At 43.9% G+C, this 19,510-nt stretch overlaps 2 protein-coding genes and 1 long non-coding RNA gene across 9 annotated transcripts in view; 2 read left to right on the top strand and 1 right to left on the bottom strand.

The window, feature by feature from the left end:
* The window catches only part of LOC310749660 (tigger transposable element-derived protein 1-like), a 462,962-nt gene that overhangs the window by 336,860 nt on the left and 106,592 nt on the right, over positions 1–19,510 (bottom strand). The window lies entirely within an intron of this gene.
* The window catches only part of MEGF11 (multiple EGF like domains 11), a 331,350-nt gene that overhangs the window by 279,673 nt on the left and 32,167 nt on the right, over positions 1–19,510 (top strand). For all 7 annotated transcript variants that reach the window (XM_083586294.1, XM_083586295.1, XM_083586293.1 and 4 more), the window contains 3 exons: positions 8,526–8,654; positions 13,372–13,500; positions 15,667–15,795. In XM_083586294.1, the coding sequence (XP_083442420.1) occupies positions 8,526–8,654; positions 13,372–13,500; positions 15,667–15,795 (387 nt within the window). The remainder of the gene's footprint in view (positions 1–8,525; positions 8,655–13,371; positions 13,501–15,666; positions 15,796–19,510) is intronic.
* The window catches only part of LOC310749843, a 313,237-nt gene that overhangs the window by 261,560 nt on the left and 32,167 nt on the right, over positions 1–19,510 (top strand). The gene's annotated exons all lie outside the window — the stretch shown is intronic.

The following is a 19,510-nucleotide window of genomic DNA, read 5'->3' as shown; positions in this document are numbered from 1 at the left end:
TTCTGGGCAAAGCTCGCCTTTTTGTACTATTATTCTTGTAAGCCTTTGAGGTTCTAGATAGCAGCAGGGGAAAGAAAACCTGTTTTCCTTTGTAGGCAGAAATGCAAATAAGCACTTAGTCTCCCCTTTGTAAATAAGTTGTATGCTAACATGCTTAAGTAAGGCAATTCCTTAGTTTTGGACAGAAGTGCAAATAAAATGTGGCAGATGTTGCAAATGCAGCCGGCTACTCAAGGCTCACATCTCTTTACTGTCAGAACCTACAGCATCTCAGGCACACAGTGGCACTTGTAAGTTGTGCTGTTAATTAAATGTAAAAGGTACTTGTCAGTTAGTACAGACTGCACACATAGGCAAGTACATATTGCCGGCAGGAACTTTTTAAAATGAAATTCTGAAATCTTGTTTGAGTTGGCCAATAGCTGAGAGATGAGCATTGTGAATGAACTCTTGCTGTCCACACTGAAAGTCCCAGGTTTCACCCCAGGCTAGGAAAGACCTCAGGGGTGGGGCTGGGGGTGGGGTGGGGCAGTCAACATTGGACAAGATGGACCCAAGGGCCTTTCGCAGCAAAAAAGCAACTTCATGTGGCCATATATTTAAGGGCTGGGGCCGTAGCTTATAATAATAATAATTCTAAACCATATAATAATTATAATAATTTATTATTTATACCCCGCCCATCTGTGCAGCTTCCAACAGAATATTAAAATACAATAACCTATTAAACATTAAAAGCTTCCCTAAACAGGGCTGCCTTCAGGTATACTGGACCGAGGCCGTTTAGGGCTTTAAAGGTCAGCACCAACGCTTTGAATTGTGCTTGGAAACGTACTGAGAGCCAGTGTAGGTCTTTCAAGACCGGTGCGGCTTACCGATAGAACACCTGCATTTGCAATATCAGAATGTCCTAGGTTCAATCCCCAGCATGGAAAAGACTGCAGCTTGAAACCCTGGAGAATGGCTGCCAGCCAGTGTGGACCAGCACTGTTGGGCTACAAGTCCCACCATTGTTGTCAAACGCTTTGGAAGCCGAACAATTTGGAACCCAAACACTGACAACCCAGAAGTGAATGCTTCCGTTTTCAAACGCGCCTTGGAAGTCGAATGGCTTCCGAGGTGCATCTCTCCATTTTTTCCCCAATGTATTTTGCCAAACAGCAATTGCGCCTCGGTTGTTGAACGTTTTAGAACTCAAACGGTCTTCCGCAACGGATTATGTTCGACAACCAAGGTTCCACTGTATATCGGAAAGTTTAGCTGGTGATATATCGCAGTGTTGAAAACCAGATATCGCCCAGCCCTAGTAAATGTATATTTCTTATTTGGGTGTCATCTTCAATGTTTTATTTTAATATTTCATAATGATTCCTTTGATGTTTTCAGTTAGGTTGCAAACCGCTGTGGGATTTGTTTATTCTCAAAATGCAAAGTGGCATGGACAAATGGGAGACCAAGGCCACCCTGGACCACAGTTCCCATCAGCCCTCAGGCAGCATGCTGACTGAAGGGAGTTGTGGCCTAAAACATCTGGAGGACACCAGGTTGTGTAGATTTAACAGATAATATGCTGCATGGCATTTGCCTGTTCGGTCATCATCTTTTGTTTCATTGGGGGGTTTTTAAAGGAAAAAATAGAACTCACTCTTTTTTTAATGCCGTGCTTTTCCGCAAGGTACAAATTAAAGGCAGTACTTAGGCAAAAATAATTAAACATAGATTAAGTAGAAACATATGTTTTCTTTTCTCCTTGCCACTTTCACCACCAAGATGTAGAGCAATTAATATGAGAGCAAGCACTTTACTTTCCCCTTTTCGGCGAATGTGTCTGTCTCAATGCAAAAACCCCAGCTTAGTTTTCACAGTCTGAAGCAGGCCTAATTATCTCATTAAGCAAAACCCTGTTTTCTTGATTTCAATCTGTTGAGCGTCCCTGCCTTCCCTTTGAAATGTTGATCCACCCAGCAGAATTGCCATAAAATATTCATGTTCTAATTAAAGGCAGTCGGTGTTGCAATTTGTCATAATGTTGCAAGCATATGATATGATATATATGCTTTTCTTTAATATAAAAAATGAGAAAGAAGAGAAGAAGGATGCATTTTAATAATTTATTTTAGGCTAACTCGGTGCAAATATTGCTGTTTTCAAAATGCAGCTATTATTGCAGGTGCTTTACTTTTTCGCTAAGTAGAAAGATTATTTAGAGCTAATCAGAGAGGAAGAAAACTCCTCTCTGTGCTAGCAGCCCTAGAGTGAGAGCCTTTACAGAGGGTTGTCCTATGGCCCATAGCTGTGTCCTGGGTCACACCTCCTCAATCCATTTTCTTGGGGAGGGAGAAAACAAGAGAAGAAGAGGAAAGGACCCATCTAAATGGTGTATGTGAGTAAAGGGGGGGGGACAATATCTTGGATTGGAAGATGGGCCCTGCGTTGTACTATGGGGTCAAATGGTTTCTGGGCTCTTGAAAAATTGATGGCCACAGGGTGGTCCAAAGGGATGTTGTGGTTCGCCAGCCATCTTCCAGCGGACCACCTAATTCCTGCTTCTGGCTGATAGGATTCTAGCAGGGATTTCATCTCCTCTTCTTTTATTTATTGATTTTTAAAATATTTATTTCCTAGGGCGGCTCGGAGTATGAAATTTAAAACAAGTTATTGCAACCGTAGCATAACAAAGTAAACAAGTAAAACTACATGAATCGGGGCTGCAATTTTTAATCGATTAACCGGTGAGATCAGTCAGCCTTAAAAACGTTTTTAATCAACTGACTAGGCACCCCTGAGATACATGCAGAAATAATGTTTAGAAGCACTGATAAAAACTGTCAGCGGCAAGCAACATCTTCAGTGGGTCTTTCTCCTTTTTCCCTTCCTTATTATTATTTTATGATTCCTAGCAATGGCGGTGGATGGCTGGTTTTTGTTTGTTTGTTTGTTTAAACAAGTTATGTGCTGCTTAACTACAGTAGTCTCTAAGTGGTTTACAAAGCTACAATACGAAGAAAGGCAATTGGTTAAAATTATAAAATCAAACTTCAATTAAAGTGGCTGCAGGAACGAAAATTAAATGGTATTGAGTAGGAGCCAGAAATTCAGCAGTGGGGGGGGGGGGGAGAGACCTGTGAACACAGCAGGGGCTCCTTCCTGGCGGGTACAATCCATGCACCCGATCCATGCAGGACCCCTGATGGTGACTTCCCCAAAGACTTGGGTGATTGGGCATAGATATAAGCGATTACGCAGTCCTTTTTAAGTATCCTGGACCCTGGTAAAGGTAAAGGTACCCCTGACTATTAGGTCCAGTCGCGGACGACTCTGGGGTTGCACACCCATCCTGCTCTATAGGCCGTGGGAGCCGGCATTTGTCCTCAGACAGCTTCCGGGTCACGTGGCCAGCATGACGAAGCCGCTTCTGGTGAACCAGAGCAGCGCACGGAAACGCCGTTTACCTTCTCGCTGGAGCGGTACCTATTTATCTACTTGCACTTTGACGTGCTTTCGAACTGCTAGATGGGCAGGAGCTGGGACTGAACAACGGGAGTTCACTCCGTCACGGGGATTCGAACTGCCGACCTTCCGATCGGCAAGCCCTAGGCTCTGTGGTTTAGACCACAGCGCCACCCGCGTTCCACTAAGGGCCTTGTACACTAATACAAAAACCTTGAACCTGGCCCAGTAATGTATAGGCAGCCAGTGCAGATTTTGAACACTGGAGTTGATTATATATTGATTTCTCTTGATAGAGGGCTTGCCCACACTTCCGCTTCTCCCATAACTAGAAAGCACATGTCTGAGCAGTTTTCTGCTTTTCCTGTGCTTTCTAGGCATGGGTCCGAGCAATTTTCTGTTTGCCCCACCACTTTCCCTGGGAAAACTTGCTCTTTAGCGCTGAATCAGTGCAAACATCAATTGAGGTTTGTTCCAATTCAGCTATAAAGATTGAGATTTCCCAGCAGAAAGCAGCAGGAAGAGAGGAAGTCTGGATGCACCCTTAGTTCCGTTTACATTCCTAAGAATTTGGGTTGTGGTCAATGACAACTTTATAAGCTCAACGGGGGGGGGGGTCATTGAACCCTAATCTGGATTTATGCAATGGGAGGCCAAAGCCAAGCTAAGGATCCCCTACCATTAATAGGAATACAAGCAGCTTGGATTGATAACGAATTATAGCTGCCAGAAAACAGCTGATATCTCAGCAGGGGTTTGGAGTAGTCCCCCTTCAGAGCTCTAATAACTAATTAACATGGCAATTACATCCTTGTATTCCTAATACAGAAAGCATTATTACCCTTTTCTGTATTCAAAATGTCTCAGATCCATTTAACTATTGTTTGTGCGTAATGCATGCAGCTTCAGTGAAGATCTTAATAGGCTCTAAGAAGGGTAAACAACTCACTTTTGGAAAAGGTTCTAGTGGGTTCTTTCCCCCCTTCATGGTTCAGAGAATCTTGGAAAATGAAGATATATAGTAAACATTTTACAGGCAAATATACCTCACAATACCATATATATCCCATTATATGATTGAGTTGATTTGTTTTCCAAATTGCTCAGCCTTTGGCTTCATAGGTAATGAAATGTGCAACAGTGTGTTGTTCATCTGAGGCCGACTTGCATCAGAACCAGACCAACCAAACTACCAGGTTCTGGTCTACCAGGTTCCCAATGGATTTGCTGGGTTGCTGTTTTTTTACCAGCCAGAAGGGCATTGCAGTTCATGTCAGTCTAATGACAGCATTTGCATGTTGTGGTCAACACTATTTATTATATTTATTTATCCCATGTGTGAATCATCACCTATGAAACGTCTCAAGGTGATTGACGATAATAACATCAACAATTTAAATAATTTATTATGTTAAAACTATTCAAATCCAATGCAGATAACAGACTGGGTTTTTTTTAAAAAAAATCCACTTAGAAGGTTTGTTGAAGAAAAACTATAGGTCATGGCTTAGTGTGAACGCAGAAAATATCCATGCTTTCCCAGCAGGAGCAACAAAGCCGCATTCCCTATTTTAGTGTTACATCCAAACTGAGGACTGTGTCTGTTTTGATCCAAACAGGGGAGAAATTCAACTCAGTTCACATTTAAAGCTGAATTTCTCAAATTTGCACTTTCTGAAAGAAGCCTGCGAATGGAAAAGCTTCCATCCTCCAGAATTTGCCTGTATTTGAATTTTGCTGGTATTTGGTTTACCATGATGTGCAAACTGGGCCATTGTCAAGTCAGCAGCAAGTCAGTTTGCTATCATAAAATGATGTGTGGATATTGAGTACAGATCCATATGCCCTGCTTGGACTACTGCAATGCACTCTACGTGGGGCTACCTTTGAAGGTGACTCGGAAACTACAACTAATCCAGAATGCGGCAGCTAGACTAGTGACTGGGGGCGGCCGCCGAGACCATATAACACCGGTCTTGAAAGACCTACATTGACTCCCAGTACGTTTCCGAGCACAATTCAAAGTGTTGGTGCTGACCTTTAAAGCCCTAAACGGCCTCGGTCCAGTATACCTGAAGGAGCGTCTCCACCCCCATCATTCTGCCCGGACGCTGAGGTCCAGCGCCGAGGGCCTTCTGGCGGTTCCCTCATTGCGAGAAGCAAAGCTACAGGGAACCAGGCAGAGGGCCTTCTCGGTAGTGGCGCCCGCCCTGTGGAACGCCCTTCCAGCAGATGTCAAAGCGATAAACAACTACCTGACATTCAGAAGACATCTTAAGGCAGCCCTGTTCAGGGAAGTTTTTAACGTGTGATATTTTACTGTATTTTTGGTTTTTATGGAAGCCGCCCAGAGTGGCTGGGGAGGCCCAGCGAGATGGGCGGGGTATAAATAATAAATTATTATTATTATATTATTATTATAAACAGATCATCCATTCTCGGTTAACCCATCAAAAGCAGGTGTAGCCAATTGTGCCTCTGCACTTGTGCCTCTGTTTTAAAAAAGAAAGAGAGAAAGTTAATGTTTATTATTAAGAATAATCAACAAATGAATTGGGAATAGAAAGGAAGGAGATAAGAGAAGAAAGCTGTTATAGCAACAAGAAGTAAATGTAAAATGACCAGAGAGGACAGATGAAAGAAACTGGCACTTAAGGGGGTAGGGATGGGAATAAGGTCCATACTAAGTATGAAAGGAGAATGAGAGAAATGAGAGGAGATGGCTAACAAAAAATACTTTGAGAGGCTTGCGGAGATGGGAAGCGGGAAACGTCAGAGGAAAAATCTTCCTCACTTAGAGCCTCTGGGTCAACAAATTCAGCCTGAAATGGGGAGGCTGTGTCACAAAACCGCCAGAGCAAACACCTTGAGGAATGCTGACCTATGGAACTCTTTGCCACAAGGAAACTGCTGTGAAGGGGGTGGGGGGAAACAGCCATTTCTGAATATGTATTGGATATTCATAGAAAGCGATGCCAATAAATGTCAGCTGACCATGCCAAACTCCGACTCTGTCAGTGCCACCATTTTGTGACTGGGCGTGGGGTCGCCTTTTTAATTTTCAGCTGCCTTAAGTGGGCCCCGGCAGTAGAAAGATCGAGAAGCCCTGTCTGAGAGTATATGTGATTACCCAGCAGCCCAACTTCTGTCGCAGTCCGATAAGGGCCGTATAACATCATCGCCTTCTTTTTATTTTATGTAAATTGGCTTTCTAAAACCAGGCTGTTGGGAACGTCCTCTTGATGGGATTATGTTTCTGCCAAGGATGCCTGTCACAGAATCCATCTTTTTTTCCCCCTCGATAACAAAATTGTGTTATAATATTGCTGAGATCTGTTAGAACAATGGGCCTGTGCATGAGGGAAGACAGGTGGACAGATTGTTTCGGTGTTTCGTCCTTTCTCTCTAGTGTGAATATTTCTCCCTTCTCTTCCCGCCTGCTACGTTTTCTCTCATTTCAGTGAGAAAACTGTTCCGTTTAGCATTTAACTTCAAAGTCAACTTTATCTAGTCTGGGAGGGAGATAAGTGTGTTTTGAGACTGTATGTGATTGTCTTCCGGCCTATTCTTACCGTCCCTGTCATGGCGGGAGTTGGAACTGGCAGATGATTCCCAGCTCCAGATTTTAATCTCGGACTGAAGCACTTTGGGAATAGATTGAGGTCATCTCCTGTGAATGTGAATCAGGAAGCATGAATTGTCGAAATGCTAAAGTAGGGAAATAATGCCAAAACAAAAACAAAATACCTCTACCTATTTGCAAGGATATGAGTCCAGTTATGTTTGTGTGCCTTTCGTTGCACTGATGGACTGGGTGAGCTGGTTTTATCTGTTTAGTGAGCGTGGTTATAAGATGCCTGCTTTTGTCAGGGAGAGAATCCAGCAGCCAGTAAGAACAATTTGACAATGCTTCCATTGTCATGCTAGAAAACAGGGACTACGCACTGGTTTTCCATCAGTATTCTGTAGTTACGTTGGAACCTAAGGATATAACTTGTCTGTATAGAAGAGTTTAATTCAATACCCTCAAGACCTGCTACGGTTACAGCGTTCCTTCACCAACCTGGGGCATGCTGTATGTTTTAGACCAGTCAAGGCTGCGATGGCTGGTGCTAATTGGAGTTGAATTCCAAAACATCTGCAGGGCACCAGATTGGCTTTAGAATAAAATTAAAGGGTTTTTTCCTCCCCTGTCTTATGGACTAAGCAGTGCTAGGTGAAAAACTTAATACTGATCCTCCCTCCCTCCCTCCCTCACTCTCTCTCTCTCTCCCTCTCTCTCTCTCTCTCTGTTTTCTTTTGAAATGACATGTGTCCTAATCAATGGATGGATTTACAGTGGTACCTCAGGTTACATATGCTTCAGGTTACATACGCTTCAGGTTACAGACTCCGCTAACTCAGAAATATTACCTCGGGTTAAGAACTTTGCTTCAGGATGAGAACAGAGATTGTGCTACGGCGGCACGGCGGCAGCAGGAGACCCCATTAGCTAAAGTGGTGCTGCAGGTTAAGAACAGTTTCAGGTTAAGAATGGACCTCCAGAACAAATTAAGTACTTAACCCAAGGTACCACTGTATTTCATCCATCTGTAGATGGATGGATTTCTATGGATATATACTTATTGAAAGCCATGCATAGCAACCTGTGGCCACAGAGGGGAATAGGCATCCTTTTTGTCACCAGAAAACTCATTCAATGGGTCTCAGTTTAGCATTGTGATTTGTGTTTCACGATGTGTTTCCAGAATTTCACTAGCCACCTGGCCATGTGCCTCCTTGGCTTCAGCAGCTGAACCACATCTTTTACCTTCAGGGCATTCTCTCTACACACATCAACATACATGCACACAGGCACACACCACAGTCCAGTGACCAATAATGAAGCTCAGTGGAACTCAAGACAAGGTTATCTTTGGGTCAGTGCGACTGGCTGTTAACTAGAAGGTTGGTGTCCACCCTGGGACGGCTGTGGGCAGGATTCTTGCATTGCAGCGGGTTGGACTAGATGAGCCTTGGCATCCCTTCCAACTCTACAATCCTATGATTCTGTGTGCATTTCTGTTTCTATACAGTGTGTCCAAGCGGAAGATATGGGAAGGATTGTGCCGAAGTGTGTGTGTGCACCAACAACGGGACATGTAACCCCCTGGATGGGTCTTGCCAGTGCTACCCTGGTTGGATAGGCAAAGACTGTTCCCAGAGTAAGGAGCAATTTATTTTTCTGTCTTTCATAGCAATAGGTCTGCCTTATTTTCATGTGAAAAACACATTTGCTTGTCCTTCACCCTGATTTGCGGTATAGCCACCATGAGACGGAGCAGAGCTAGAAAAGATCTATCTGCACAGTTTGCAATCCTGCTGGAGAAACCCCCTTTTCACAGTCTCACCTCCACGGATAGCAAAGAGGGTGGGGTCGTCCCAAGGGCTTGATCTGTGGCAGCACCCCATCTCTGAAATGCCCTCCTGGGGAAAATCAGATGACCCCCTTCCTTGAAAATTTGAATACATTTCTTTTGTCATCCAGGCTTTTGGAACTGTCATTTTTTAAAGTATATTTAACATAGTTTTATCAGATTTTATGTTGAGCTATCCTAGTCACTCTTCAGGAAGGAAAGGTGAGATAATAAAATATTTGAATGGAGCAAAAAGGGGAAGGGGAAGAATCCAGAAGCAGAAAGAAGCACCAAGTCCCGTGTAATCAGTGACATTAAAAAAAAACATTGTTGAAGAAAGGCAGATTGGAACAAATGAATCTTCAGGAAATGCCTGTATTGAAGGTGCCTCTCATAGGTGTGAGAAGAGAGGTCCACAAATGTGGAGCCACCATCAAGAAGGCCCTATTCCTTGTGTTCACTAATCTAATATACCATATTTGTGGGCAGTCTGTATCTGATCTTATAAGTAGACTAGGTTTGTATAGGCAAAGCTGAGTGTCCTTTAGATAAGCCAGCACCATTTAGGGCTAACACCAGTTCTCGGCTGTCACATTGAAACCCTTTATCCATGTCTCTTTTCATCTCTGTCATTAGTTTGGGAAAACATGGTTCATTCTGTGTAAAGTCTCACATAGTAAAGGATGGCTCTTTGTCCAGTTAATAGCCATTAATCAAATCAAAATGACTCCTCCAGGATAGCTCAGGTAAGGAAGCAGCCCTAGTTCAGAATAGTAAATTCAGCAACAAAGATTTTAAAAACACTTATGCACAAACCTATCTACTAGGAACTCTGTCCCTGAACCAACCTTGCTACAAGGTTTTCTACTTAGTATTCTTGTTTGTTTGCATACGTGAATTTGTATTGAACTGCGAAGCAAATGCACCCTTTTGTATTGCTAGAGGAGGCTTTGCCAACCTGGAACCCTACAGATGTTTTGATCTGGAGGGCACTGAGTTGGCGAAGGCTGTGCTAAAGGAAGGTCTGTTCATTCTTTTCAACACTTTCCTTTAGAAATCATTAAGTGATCAACAATTCTGTGTTGCAAGGTCCATATGGCTGAGAAAATTAGAGAGATGAGATATTCCTATTACACATAATTTAGTTGTTAAAATCAGTGCTTTCTGGAGGGACGTGTGGTGACTTCTCTGAAATTGCCTAGGTAGAAGATTGACATTTGAGGATCCAAAAACTGGCATTTCCCTAATGAATCCTTAATTGGAGGCGGATCATCTCTGGGAAGACCCAGCCTGTCGTTCAGAAATGTTACTTCATATTCACAGTGCAATGAAGGTATTAGACAGCACTTGCAGTAAAACATATTAAACCTCCAGTGATAAAGGAGGGATCGGATAAAAACAGACAGCTGTAATTTTGCTTTTATTGTGCTTCTTCCGCAGGCCAAATATATCTGTCACTCAAAACAGAAATTAGGAAGCCTGTCAATTTCAAATATAGTTCATTATATTTAGAAAGTAATTGGGAAACTGCTGTTCACTTCTGCTTGACTTCAGGTGATGGGCGCACATTTTCTTTTTCTCTTTTTTCCCCTTAAAAAGTGATTGTGGCTACACATGACAACTGCCTTTAACAAAAGCCGCAATTCTTGCTGGATTCCTTGCGTATTTACTGAAATTTCCAGAAGAGCGCAGCGGTGAACATCTTTCCTGCCTCTTTCCTTCCTTTCCATTTTTGTAAACATCCTCCATTAATTAATGATAAAAGAAATTCAATTCGAGAATAAGGATCAAAGGGGAAATAAAATCTGGTTTATTCTCACGGGTGGGGCGCAGGGTCTGTGAGGTGCCTACCCGTAATTTTGGGGTGGCCAAGGGTGTTTGTGAACAGGGAAGTAAGGAAGCACCGTTCTCCATTCTGCCCTCTCACAAGCAGCGCTGTTTCCAGTCCACTGCAGTTCATCTTCTACCAGAAATGGCAGTATTTGTGTCGCCATCCGCTATGGCGAAATTGCAAAACTTACTGCGTAATTTACATTGCCATTATGCCTTTCCACGCCATTCATTTCAGTGTAAAGGAAACCCAACGCGAATGGGGTGAGTTGAGGGAACGTAATCAGCTACCTATCATTTGCGACCTGAAAGCAGAAGCAAGAGTGTATAGAGATTGTATGCACCGAATTGGTTTCCATTTCAGACCTGGGGCGAATATGTGGGCATCGTCATTTTCTGCTTCCCTTTCAGCCGGACTTCTCTGTCAGCCCTGTTTGTGAGGGCTGTTTCTTACGTGGGACAACTGTCCTCACCAGTGTTCTGCACTCTGCAGCCTTCTTGACTTCCCAGGCTGTAACTAAAGCCCAAGAAAGATGCCATGAGGAGGAGAAGGTTGTTAAACAGAGCTTGGATAGCCATCTCTCAGGGATTCTTTAGCTGTGATTCCTGCATTGCAGGGGCTTGGACTTGATGCCTCTTTTTGTCCCTTCCCACTATGATTGTATAATTCTGTGAACTCATCTCATGGGGGCTTTTCAATCAGGAAAGACGGGAGGTTGCAAAGAGAGTGGATAAACGTTTGGGGGGCGGGTTGGAGAACACCATTCCCCTTGGCCTCCTCATGACAGTAATAATAATAATAAATAATTTTATTTATACCCCGCCCTTCCCAGTTCAGAAAACCGGGCTCAGGGCGGCTAACAACAAATTTAAAACACTTAATTGTAAAAGCAGCATAAAATACAGTATACAAACATGAATAACAATAAAATTCAAAGTTCAGAAATCAATTTGGGGTAAATCCACCTAATAAGCATTAGATAGTCACTAGGGCTAGCTGGCTAAATTAGACCTACTTGGGCCAGCATGGAGGCCAGAGGAGAATTAGCTGTGGGGTCTCAGAGCGGGTGATCTTCATAAAAGGGGAGGGGGAGGGAAGAGAAGGGAAATAAAAGATCAGGCTGAATTCAAATTAAAGGCCAGGCGGAATAGCTCTGTCTTACAGGCCCGACAGAAGGAGGTTAAATCCTGAAGGAAGACAGAGCATTCCACCAGGTCGGAGCCATCACTGAAAAGTCCCTGGCCCTGGTGGAGGATAGTCTGACTTCCTTAGGGCCTGGGACCTCTAAACTATGGTTATTCATGGACCTTAAGGTCCTCTGTGGGGCATACCAGGAGAGGCTGTCCCGTAAATACGAGGGCCCTAAGCCACAAAGGGCTTTAAAGGTCAAAACCAGCACCTTGAACCTGACCCTATACTCCACCGGGAGCCAGTGCAACTGGTAAAGCACTGGGTGAATATGCTCCCATGGCAGGGACCCCGTGAAGAGCCTCTCTGCAGCATTCTGCACCCGCTGGAGTTTGTGGGACAGTAAGGGAAGCTCAATACACTCTGTTCTCACCAATATGCTAAAACGCCCCGAGAATGAAGCAGAAAAACACTGAATCTTTTTTTCACCGGGGGGGCGGGGAGAGACTTTTGAGAAATTTGAGGAGAAATGTTGGCATACCACTAGGCATCATGCCCCCATCACCCCCTTGTTCTTTTCGAGTGTGAGGGGAGAGACTCCATCAGGCAAGGCCTCCTTCCACCTGCCTTGCTCTACCCTCTGCTTCTCAATGTGTATTGTATTGTTTTATGTACTGTGGCTTGCTGTTGTTTTATTGATTATAGTTTAGATATTATTGTAACTGTTGAGTGGATTTCTGTTTAACTTTTATATGTTGATATTATTATTTTATACTATTCTAATGATTGTTGAATGTTACTTTTTTGATGGAGGTTGCCTATTTTAAAATTATGTTTTATTATCACATTTTTGTATTGCGTTAGATTCTTAAAAGATGTACATTTTTTGTTTCTTCAGCTTGAGTATTGTAAGATAGAAAGGCGGTATACAAATTAAAAATGATGATGATGAGAGCACACTCAGAGCTCCCCATTCACTTCTGTGCAATATGCAATTCCATTTTGGATATCTGGTGACAGGTGTATTCGGACGTGTGAAGTGTTGCATCTGTTTTCCCAGTTATGATGCTAGCACTTCTACTCTGCTTTTCTAATGTTCCTTTCACCCTGTTGCATTATGAAACAGTGGCCTTTTGGGCCAATATATTGGCATGTCCTGCTAAATTTCACTCACACCCTACCCTTTCTGCACAGCCCACATCTCTTCCCCCATGTTTCCCCCATGAAAACAGCAGGAAAGAACTGCGTGCCAATATGCCTCCCCAGATTTTGTCACTTTGCTCCCGCAATTTTCCAGGTAAAGGGAAGGCTGCAAACAGGATTTTTTCTAGAATCAAATAACATGGAAAGGAGCACTAAGCATGCACTATATTCCATTCATTTTCTGGAAATGGGTTTTATATTGTGTGAAAATTTAATAAAAAACAGAAATTAACAGTTGGGGAAACATTGGGGGGAATGGAGTAAACTGCTGTGTGAATGCAGCCGAAGTGGCTGGCCTTTCAAAAACAGAGATATATGGAAGTATTGTATAATTGTTTTATCTATCTCTTTCTTTCTCTCCAGCATGCCCTGTTGGCTTTTGGGGTGCAGACTGTTTTCATTCTTGCAGTTGTCATAATGGTGCAGTATGCAGCCCTCACGATGGAGAATGCAGGTGCACCCCTGGCTGGACGGGTCCCTACTGTACACAACGTAAGATTTACAGCTTTAAATGATGGTGGTGGTGGTGTTTAGTGGAAATGTGTCTGTTTTAAAAAAGCATGCACTGCCCCCTTGCGGGAGCTTCCTGCATTGCATCCGGGGGGGGGGGCGTTTTGCTAATGCACACTTAATCGCTGCCAAAAAACAAAGCAAAGAAACAAATGTTCCTAGTAAAAAGAGATGTTAACCAAAAGAGAAAAAAAGAGGAGTAAAACTTGATTTATCTATTTGTGTACATAACATCTTAATTCCCCAGCACTTACTTCCAAGGCAGACACGTCAACATTTTTGCAGTGCACTTAATTTGTTCTGAGACAAAGCCAAACAAGACCACCAGATTTATTTTGAAATTAGGAGATCATTTACCTGTGTCCTTCCAGGGGAACTGCAGTTTTTAGAACCTGAACATTTGGAATTAGGAGACTTTTTAAATGCAATCTTCATCATTAGCAGCCAAGCATTCTAAATTAAATAGTTGAAATTGGGGAAGGGCTGTTGATCAGCGGTGAAGCATCTGCTTTGCATGTAGAAGGTCCCAGTGGCATCTCAAGGTAAAGCTGGGAATGTCCCCTGCCTGAAGCCCTGGAGAACAACTGCTGACAGTCAGTGCAGGCAGTACTGAGCTTGATAGACCAATGTTCTGGTTCAGTATAAGGCAGCGTCCTATGTCACTGCGTAAGAGTCACACTTTAACATCTTTACAAGGCTGACTCACACATTTAAAGAAAACATATTGATTTCCTTCCTTCCACCCATGCTGTACCTGCAAGTCATAGGAACATAGGAAGTGGCCTTATACTGAGACAATTGGTCCACCCAGTTCAATATTGTCTACACTGACTGGCAGCGGTTTTCCAGAGTTTCAGACTGGGGTCTTTCCCAGCCTTACCTGGAGATGCCAGGATTTGATCCTGAGACCATCTGCATGCAAGGTCAGATGCTCTGCCGCTGAGCTACCGTCCCCATGCTGCTGTTCTCCCCTAGTCTACATACTCTGGGGTTGCCTCTTTTCCCCATCATAGCTCTTCTGCTACAGAGCAGCTAGCAGCCACCCTCAGACGTCCCTGCATTTCCCCTTTTCCCACATTAGGTGTGTTCAGACTTTACATTCAACAAGTATGCAGTCTGTGTACCTGTGTAGACAATAGCTGAGCTGTACCTTTGTACATAAAGAAGGCTGATCGCCGAAGAATTGATGCTTTTGAATTATGGAGCTGGAGGAGACTCTTGAGAGTCCCATGGACTGCAAGAAGAACAAACCTCTCCATTCTTAAGGAAATCAGCCCTGAGTGCTCACTGGAAGGACAGATCCTGAAGCTGAGGCTCCAATACTTTGGCCACTTCATGAGAAGAGAAGACTCCCTGGAAAAGACCCTGATGTTGGGAAAGATGGAGGGCACAAGGAGAAGGGGACGACAGAGGACGAGATGGGTGGACAGTGTTCGCGAAGCTACGAACATGAGTTTGACCAAACTGCGGGAGGCAGTGGAAAACAGGAGTGCCTGGCGTGCTCTGGTCCATGGGGTCACGAAGAGTTGGACATGATAAAACAACTGAACAACAACAACCCTTGTACATGCAACGAGAGTGCAGTCTGTGTGCCTGTGTACACAGTAATTTGTACAAATTGACATGTGCACACACTTGCACACAAACAAGGGGCAGCTTGTACCTGTGTTCTCTGTAACTTGTGAACAAGCCTCCTGTGATTTGGTCATGGGCATGGCATGCAGGAGCCAAAAGAGAGCTTCAGTCACTTGAGCAATTTTGAAACTGTTTTTTTTTTAAGCTGTTGTTGTTTTATTTCCAAGCAGCTTAAGGCAGCGCACAGGTTCTCCCTGCCACACCCAACCTTTTTAACCTCAGAACAAGCCTGCAAAGTAGGTTAGACTGAAATAAGTTGACTGACCCAGGGTTGCCCAGTGAGCTCCATAGCTAGGTGGGGACTTGACTCTTGGCTTTGCAGGTCCCCTGGCTAATAATAATAATAATAATAATAATAATAATTTATACCCCGCCCATCTAGCTGCGTTTCCCCAGCCACTCTGGGTGGCTTCCAACAAAATATTAAAATACAATGGTCTGTTAAACATTAAAAGCTTCCCTTTTCTACTTATTTACCTTTTCTTCTTTCTCTATTTCTACCCCCCACCCCAGGATGTCCAGCTGCTTTCTATGGGAAAAGCTGTGCCAACGTCTGCCAGTGTCAGAATGGAGCGGATTGTGACCACATTACTGGGCAGTGCACATGCAGGACGGGCTTTACGGGGAAGCAGTGTGAGCAAAGTAAGTTGTTATTGTTTCTGACCTTCTCCCCTTCGTCCTAGGGGGGTCTTTTCCCTTTGTCTGTGTTCACAATTGGAAATGAATATGTGTGTGTGTCCTCACATCCTATGCTCTGTTTCAAGTTGTGGGAGGCAGTTGTTGCAGCTAATTGCAAAACACCCTTCCACTTTCTGCTACAGCAGCAGTGAGGAACCTTTTTAAGAACATAAGAAGAACCTTTTTAAGAACATAAGAAGAGCCAGCACCCTGATCTCACATTGGTCATTCTAATATCGAACAACTCTTACCACCAGAAAGTTCTTCCTAATGTTTAGTTGGAATCTCCTTTCTTTTAACTTGAATCCATTGGTTTGGGTCCTACACTCTGGAGCAAGGAGGAAACAAGCTTGCTCCATCTTCCAGCCCTCTTCTTCTCCAGGCTAAACATACCCAACTCCCTCAACCGTTCCTCATAAGGCTTGGTTTCCAGACCCTTGATCATCTTGGTTGCCCTCATCTGCACATGTACCAGCTTGTCAATATCCTCCTTAAATTGTGGTGTCCAGAACTGGACACAGTACTCCACAGAGTAGTCCAGGTATGGCAGAATAGAGGGGGGCAATTCTATTTTTCTTGATCGTGACACTATACTTGTGTTGATGCAGTCTAGAATAGCATTAGCTTTTTTTGCTGCTTCATCCCACTGTGGACTCATGTTCAGCTTGTGGTCTGCCAAGACCCTCTCAATCCTTTTCCCATGTGCTACTGGCAAGCCAGGTGTCCCCCATCTTATAAATGTGCTGGTGGTTCTTCCTGCCAAAGTGTAGAACTACAGTGGTACCTCGGGTTACAGACGCTTCAGGTTACAGATGCTTCAGGTTACAGACTCTGCTAACCCAGAAATAGTACCTTGGGTTAAGAACTTTGCTTCAGGGTGAGAACAGAAATCGTGCAGCAGCAGCAGGAGGACCCATTAGCTAAAGTGGTACCTCAGGTTAAGAACAGTTTCAGGTTAAGAACAGACCTCCGGAACGAATTAAGTTCTTAACCCAAGGTACCACTGTACTGAAATTCATTTCATTAGTTTGAGCCCAGTTCTCCAACCCGTTCAGTGCTCTCACACCAACTGCTTAATTATCTGTTCTAGGAACTTTCCTTGTATCGATGTCAAGCTCACCGGTTGGTAGTTACCTGGGTCTTCTCCCCACCCCCCACTCTTCCAACTCCCACTTTTTGAAGGTGGGGACAATATTACTGCCTCTGAATGTGGAGACAGACCATAGCCATTTTGGATAGCAGCATTTGATAGCTTTTTCCTCACCCCCACAGGAGTCAAGCTGGATGGCGTTAAAAGAGGATTGGACAAAATCATGGAGGCAGAGGCTATCAATGTTTACTAGCCACAGTGGCTAAGCTTTTGCCCATGGTCAAAAGCAGCAATGCTTCTGAATACCAGTTGCTGGAAACCACATGAGGAGAGGATGGTTTTGCACGTGGGTCCTCCTTGCAGACTTCTCCTGGGTGGTCACTGTGGAAACAAAAGTGTAGACTATATGGGCCACTGGCCTAATCCAGCAGGCTCTTCTTATGTTCTCATGATCCTATCTCCTAGCAGAGGCTAATCCAATTAAGGTAGCACACAGCAACTCCTAGAATCCACCTTCAGACGTTTACAAAGTATAGGTGGTGTGACTTTAATATCACGTCAGCTTTTGCTGGGTCCTGTTGTGCTTATTTATTTCTTCAGGGTCAGGAGACAAAAGGAAGTCCTCTTTCACATGGTGCATAGTTCAACAGTGGCATCTGCTCCCACAAACATGCAGTGATGGCCGCCAACTTGGATGGCTTTGAAATGATGGAGGAGAAGGCCATCAATGATGATGGCTGTGTTCTGCCTCCAGCGCTGGACACAGTGTGCCTGTTGCTGGGAATCACAGATGGGGATAATGCTGTTCAGCTCCAATCCTGCTTTCAGCCTTCCCAGTGGGGCATCTGATTGGCCACTGTGAGAACAGGCTGCTGGATTAGATGGGCCCCTGTTGGCCTGATGCAGCTGCAGGGTTCTTATTTATCTGTCTCTTTTATTTGGGGCATTTTTATACTGCCCAATTAACCATGCTCTCTCTGGACAGTTCACAAATTTTAAAAATCAATGCATGGCAAATATAGTCAAAGCTAAAAACAAGCAATACGGAAGCAAAAAAAAACTACTGGCACAATGATCGGCATCAATGCCACATAAAACCATCAAGAAGCCACAGCGCAAAATCAATAAAAACTATTTAAAAACCACTAAATCCAACAAAGGAGGAAATGAAATAGTCCTAAGTGCTAAAATACACAAAACCTCAGTGATTAAAAGACCCAAGAGAAGTGCTTACTTATCCATTCTGATGAAGAGCTCTAGAGAACTCCAAAGCTTTGCTCACTATTTGTGGCAGGTAGGTTGCCCTGTCATGGATTTTAGGCTCCCCACTCCACCCATGGATCAGCAAGAACATAAAAGAGCCTGATAGATGAGGCCATAGGGGCCCACTCTACTCCAGCATCTCCTGGGTCTCCTACCAACTCTCAGCATCCTTAACTACAGCTCCCAGAATTCTTTGGGGGAAGCTGTGGCTGTTTAAAGTGGTATCATAGTGCTTTAAATGTGTGGTGTGAACATGACTATGGCCTTACATGATAAAAACAACTCTCCCTGAAATTTAAGACAGAAAACAATGTTGAGAGCTTAGAACGGGTCATTTGGAGCCAGCTTCCTTGTCCCATATTCACATTCAGGGCTTTAATGATGGTTTTTGGAAGGAGAGAGTTGCCTTCCTCCAGTGGACTTTATGAAAGTGTTGCTGCTGGGCAGCCTGTGTCTGATGGGACCAAGGAGGTGGTCATCTTGAAGGAGCTTTGCTGGTTTAGGGCGAATAAATAGTACAGTTGACTAGCGCTTCCTGTAGAACTCCCCCTACTTCTCTCTTTCTCCAAAGTCTCAGGAGTTTCCAGGCCGCTTTGCAGCCTTCCTTTCTATTTATTACAGAAAGTTGCCCAACAATACATTATAAGCAGCCTCTGGATTTATTGTCCTAGGCCATCATGGTAATTGCTTGAATAAATTATGTCATTGGACATTCAATCATTTTGCCTCTGGTCGAAATACAGGACAACCAAACTTTCAGCATCCAGGAGGAGAAAAAAAGGGAGGAAGAATGCAGAGCTAAATCATGGATACTTTTGTTGTCAGGGCTGGCTTGGGGCCCCTACCCCTTCCAGGGAAAGTGTCCTTTAGTGGACTCCTTCCATTGTTTGTGGACCTTAGGCAAATTATTTAGCTGTGGTGGAAGCAGTCCAGGCAGTGCTCAGCCACCCTTTAGGTTTCCCACAATTGCCCAGTGGTGACACTAGATGAGGGGCATTGTGGGGAATCTTAAGGGTGTCTACACCCAGACACCTGGTGCTCCTTGGGAGTGCTAGGGCAGAAAATATTGGGGGGGGGCATCAGCAGCAGACCCCTGTAGCTGCCCAATGATGCCAAGCGCTGGCGCCATCCCAGGATATTGTTGCTGCTGTCACTGACGCATCAGAGCCAACAAGGCACACTGGCACAATTTAATGAAGTATAAACTTGCTTTATTTTAGTGGTCCCTGCAGATTTATGAAATGGTGTTTTATGGTTGCTGTTGTTTTTACAGTTTATAAATATTCATAAACAAATTAAATAAATGCAGAAGAATAGATGGCAAGA

Source organism: Podarcis filfolensis (assembly GCF_964270895.1).
Source record: "Podarcis filfolensis genome assembly, chromosome: 14".
In the NCBI taxonomy this organism is placed as follows: domain Eukaryota; kingdom Metazoa; phylum Chordata; class Lepidosauria; order Squamata; family Lacertidae; genus Podarcis; species Podarcis filfolensis.
Note: the sequence above shows the minus strand (reverse complement) of the source record. Positions and strands in the feature narration are given on the sequence as shown.